Below are 5271 nucleotides of genomic sequence, written 5' to 3' on the forward strand. Positions count from 1 at the left end.
CAATGACCGTCATGTAAACAAACGGGACTGCAAAGGAGTGCCGAAACCGTGCACCGAAAAAGAAGCCATTTGAAACTAGATCTAGTAGACTCGACCAGGCCTACAGAAGCAAGTAGGCCTACTGTTGATAATTATGATAGTAGACCTGTGAATCAAGTTGCATGATAATGATAGGCCTAGTGTGTCTCCGCCAGTTCACAGGCGAGTAGTCAAGAGTCGCTGTAGGCTTCGGTCATTCACCCACCAGGCCACAACTCGATTTAGATCATCTACTTTCCGAACTGCACACTCTTGGCTGGGTGCACAACAAAATCTAGATCTAGCCTAGATCTTGATCTAGATTCTACATCTAGATCTAGAATCTAAATACGTTTATTCATCAGGCAAGCGCTATTTGCAACGCCGCGTTCTGAATAGCTCCCGTCCTCCTGTGCTATTTGAAACGCCAGTACTATATCTAGATCTAGAATCTAGATGTAGTAGCCATCGTTTCTACATGATAATATTGTAGTTCTGTCTGAATTGTGGAAGCTTTCCAGGTTTTTTGATAAACCTCCTAGGATTTGACTCCTTCTTTTTATGACGTTGTCTTATTCCGATCAACATGGGTAGATCTAGATCTAGAACAATCTAGATCTAGAATCTAGATCTAGATCTAGATTAGATCTAACAATTGTTTCTGACATTGTTTGCACAAAAGTAGATCTAGACGTCTAATTGTTCATCTCTCATAATCATAATCATTTGAGTTAGAGTTTGAGCAAGTTTAAGTCGAAAGACGCTTGGATAACAATAACAAGACGGTGCAACTCGAACTTTAAGTTAGGCCTAGAGAACGTATACAAACTGTCTACTGTCTACGTTCTCTAAGTCTAATGTTCAGTGCTTCCAAGCGTGGCATCGAATCCCGGTCCAGGAAGGTTTTTTTTTTCCTTCTCCTGAGCCTAGAATTTTTATTTTTAAAAAAATTAGACTCACAGACCGAGGAAAGCCACTACTGAACTTTAACCAGGCCTAAATTGGTAAAAGGAAAAGTATAGGCTATACTAAGGCCTACTTTGTACAGAGCTCCTCTTGGGGACAAAACCAGAAAGGGCATGCTTCATCGCTACATTACAAAAAAACTGCAAAGCAACAAGATATAATTATGGGAACAATTTGTTGGTCAGTCGAGAAGAGGACAACAACAATAAAAAAAAAAAAAAAGAAAAAAAAATCGTCCAGGACCGGGATTGAAGCCACGCTAAAAAAAATAATGGTTTGACTTCTAGCGCAGACGCGCGCGCTGTCACTTCGGCCACCAGAACTTCTGATAACGAAGTGCAGATTAAGTTTAAGCTTGATATTTTACACACGGCGTTTTATTTTAGCACTGGTGCTAATCTCAACGCGGCGTTGCAAATAGGCACATCCTATTCATGAAATACTCTCTCTCTCTGGGCTAAAATGAATAAATTATAGTAACACTAGATCGACACACCGCCCGAGATGATCAGTAGCCTTGCATTGTAACCAATGTAAACTACCGCTCGCTCAGCGAGCCAATCACAATCCAACATTTTTGGGGTCCACCTAGACACCATGACTACGTAGACCCCAATCGGGGAGTACGTAGACACTTCAAATTAATTAATAAACGAGCCTGAATTTACGTTAACGTGCACAGACGAAAGTGAACAAGTTAAAAAATGAGATTTCTTTTTGTTCCAAGAAATTCTCAACAGTCTCTCTGAACCATGTACAGTACGGAATTATCGTTCTATGCAACTGAAAATCAAAACCCACGCACACACACACACACACACACACACACACACACACACACACACACACACACATGTAAAAACTGGAGAGAAAGAATAAACGGGCCAAGTGAAAAACGTCGTGCGCTTCGGTGCGCAATGTGAACTCTGGAGTGAAACAGTACGTGCGGAACGTGGGAAAACGGTGTGCAAAATAGGAAAAGGATACATTGAGCAGCAAATAGCGTGGGCCTTTTTAGAAAAAGGGATTTACGGTGATGAAATTCGTTTTTAGCTCCAACAAATTTCATCTGGTGTGTGCCGGGTATAAATCACTAGAAATCGCTTAAAACATATTTATCTCATGTCTCGAGTTTACGTAGTTGTTAAATCAATGGTATTACTGAGACCTGCGAATGTGGTGTAGCGTTTAGGTGCTTTGTCGTCGTTCGAAGAAGACCTGTGTTCCACTCCCATATTCGTTCAGTCACTACGCAAAGGTTAAATGGTATCTCCATTCCAAACAACCTGCTTCTACTTTATGATTCGAACTCAACTATATAATGTTTTCTGATATCTTCTATTTTTCCTTTCTTTTTCTGCGACCTTTACTTTTACTGAGCCAGCAAATGTGGGATGGTGGGTTGGGTCTTCGCTAAACAGCGGGGCTTCAATTCCAACATGCTGAAGATTTTCTTTCGGCCCCCGTGTTCCTGCCGGGTGTACCTAACATATTCTCGACTGGCGATTACAAACTTGGTGGAAGCAGCCCGCCTCGAAAGAGATTCACACTGTGCCAACAGAGGCACAAAACAGTTTCAACGAAAGTTTTCACTCGTTGAGAATTATGGCGTCAATAATACCACTTTCCATTTTCTTGGAAAAAAGTGTGTCGACACCGCAAGACCACTTTTCGAATATAAACTGAGAGCAGTTTCCAGTAGATCTAGACTACCAGAGATCTAGAATCTAGCAGATAAATATCTAAGTACCTACAAGACAAGACAAGATGAACGCCGCTATTGTCCTCGTCCTCTTCTCGGTCCTGGCTGCGACACAAGCGTACGGTGAGTAGGTTTTGGAAAATTAAAGCTTTTAACATGGTGATTTCCATTGGTGTTTGGGTTGTCCATAACTTGTCAAAGCAGTTCAGAACAAGGTGGTTGGAAGCACACCGATTTTAAGAGGCAGTAGGTTTAGGACTGTTAGTGTTACTATTGTACGCAATTCTGCAGTACCACTAGAACACTGACCAAAATTGAGTCGATAGTGCCGTAAAACACCTACTCAATCAATTAATTAACCACTAGGACACAATAAGCACAATGCAGTCTTATTACTGAGAACTGAGAATATTGTAATACAACATGAAAGGCTGGTCATGCACAAACGTTCACACTGTTGGCGCGTCTGTGATCGCCACGAGCAAGACTACGGCGACGTAGCTGGAATTTGGTTCAAACGAACTTACCCAAAATATAAGTCGTCGACTATTTGTTTCTTCGCACGATCTTTTTTTCCTCAGTGACACATAATGAATACCTTACAGTTGAAAAAATAGATCATTGTATGTTTTCATTTAATGCCTTTTTTTTCTTCCATTGTTTGCCTCATTTACAACTCTCCTGCAGACCCAGAGGAGTGCGATATAATCAGGGTGGAAAGTTGGAACTATAAGTACGCCGAGAAGATAGTACAAGATGCTTCGTATGTCCTCAACATGACGGTCGTAGATCAGCAGTCCGCGGCTGCGTGTACCCTGGGGGAATCCTTCGGCTACCAGAAAGCCACACTTTGGGTGGATCACGGCTGTCGTGCTGACTTCAAAGTTTGCCATCTCCCAGGTAAAAGTTTGAGTAGAGTCTAGATCTTAGCTTTACGGCAGAAGTGCCGAATTAGAAGTGTTACAAGGAGTAACTTACAAGGAGTAACAAACAAAAGGAGAAAAAAACGATAACTTGACTGGAAAAGGAGCAAACCACACCAGAACGCCCACCCACATCTCTCGGGTAAGGACAGATTCGTAACGGTAAACGATAATAAAAATACAAGGCTGGAACTGTTTTATATTATTCCTTCAAAGGTTCCAGGGCCGTTTCGAAAAGTTTCCTAGTTGAGATATCATAGATTTTTTTTGTTGCCTTTTGCTTCCCCAGTGAGGCGCACGGAGTGCCAAGTACTTAGGGTGGAAAGTTGGAACTACAAGTACGCTGAGAAGAAGGTAGAGGGGGCCGCATTGTTCATCAACATGACCGTTGAAGATCGGCAGTCCGCAGCCAGTTGCGATCTGGATAAATCCTTTGGCTTCTACAATCAGAACTCCACAGTGTGGGTGGATCATGGTTGCCGTGCCGACTTCAATATCTGTTATGTCCAAGGTAGGTGTGTGTGACGTTAAGCAAACGCTTTCACGAAATGTGGGGCAGCGTTCACGGAATGTGGGGCAATCTGTAAGAACTGAATATTTTGTAACCGAGTATTCTGCATTTTGTATTTCGAGAAAGATTTATTCTGGAACCGAGGTTAAGGCGAAAGCCCTAAAATTCGAAAAGCATGAACTGAAGAAATGCTGTAAAGTTTCGACTTGCATTTATTTGATTTGCATTTATGGTCTTATATTATTAGCACTTGTCTAGCAAGGGCGAGTTTTAGTTGTGCTTATTAAACACTATTAAAGGGCACTATTAAACGTCACAAGTTCACAAATAGAATGACTTTTATCCAGTTTAAAAAGACACGATATTGCTCGGAAACAGGCAAGGTGGTTAAAAAAACATGTTTTGAGTGAGGCCATCCGACCGTTCACTGCAAACCTTGTATTATGGTACGTGTACTATTATATAAACGATAGTCTAATGTGTCCTGGGCAGATATATATTGCATAACTTTTCTCTACCACTGCTTTCTTTCCTCTTTACGACTGGGACATGTACTCTATAAACCAACAGTTCTCAGAACTGTCATTTCGAACCATATAACTGAATACTTCCATCTACGGTCTCCAGGCGCCACCAGCACAACTACGGTAAACGTGAGCAGCTGGAACTACAAGTACGCCACCAAGGCTCTCCCCTCCGCCTCCTGCATCTACTCCATGCAAGTGGCCAAGCAACAGTCCGCGGCCCCCTGCACTCTCGGAACCACTTATGGTTTTGTGGCCAATACCATGTGGGTCAGCGATGGCTGCAGAGCTGACTTCAACGTCAGCTATTATTCCCTTTAACTTTAAGCTTTATCTTAAAGCTGTAATATTCCACTCCAGTTATATTCAACTGGACATGTTTTGTTACATTAAAAATATAATCGGAAACAAATCCTTGCATGGTGTTTGTATGTCTTTACTGTTCGTTGACCTCCGTCTCCTAACGATCAAGCATTGTCATATTCTACTTTTAGTGACTTTCGGATAGTAAGGAAAAAGAACGGTGTGCAGAAAATGGCAGTTCGCGGGTGTTCTGGTGTGATTGGATCATTTCCTATCGAACATATATCGTACTTGTATTTAATAAAAACTCTTTAAGGCCTATAC

General features: G+C 41.8%; 1 protein-coding gene across 1 annotated transcript; it reads left to right on the forward strand.

The window, feature by feature from the left end:
- Nucleotides 1-2682: 2682 nt before the first annotated feature.
- On the forward strand, nt 2683-5056 carry LOC101848778 (lectin ADEL). Its single transcript, XM_005108057.1, has 4 exons — nt 2683-2809; nt 3374-3586; nt 3899-4120; nt 4748-5056. Exons 1-4 carry the CDS (start codon nt 2752-2754, stop codon nt 4963-4965), a joined length of 711 nt encoding a protein of 236 aa, XP_005108114.1. The 5' UTR covers nt 2683-2751; the 3' UTR covers nt 4966-5056.
- The last annotated feature ends 215 nt before the right edge of the window (nt 5057-5271 follow it).

The sequence above is a fragment of the Aplysia californica genome, unplaced genomic scaffold (assembly GCF_000002075.1).
Source record: "Aplysia californica isolate F4 #8 unplaced genomic scaffold, AplCal3.0 scaffold00656, whole genome shotgun sequence".
NCBI classification, from domain to species: domain Eukaryota; kingdom Metazoa; phylum Mollusca; class Gastropoda; order Aplysiida; family Aplysiidae; genus Aplysia; species Aplysia californica.

What these genes read in the sequence shown, in the direction of transcription:
- LOC101848778 (XM_005108057.1), top strand. Translation starts at nt 2,752, where the DNA reads ATGAACGCCGCTATTGTCCTCGTCCTCTTCTCGGTCCTGGCTGCGACA. An exon ending in CAAAGTTTGCCATCTCCCAG is followed by an intron (nt 3,587 to 3,898) that starts GTAAAAGTTTGA and finishes TTGCTTCCCCAG; the next exon opens with TGAGGCGCACGGAGTGCCAA. An exon ending in CAATATCTGTTATGTCCAAG is followed by an intron (nt 4,121 to 4,747) that starts GTAGGTGTGTGT and finishes TACGGTCTCCAG; the next exon opens with GCGCCACCAGCACAACTACG.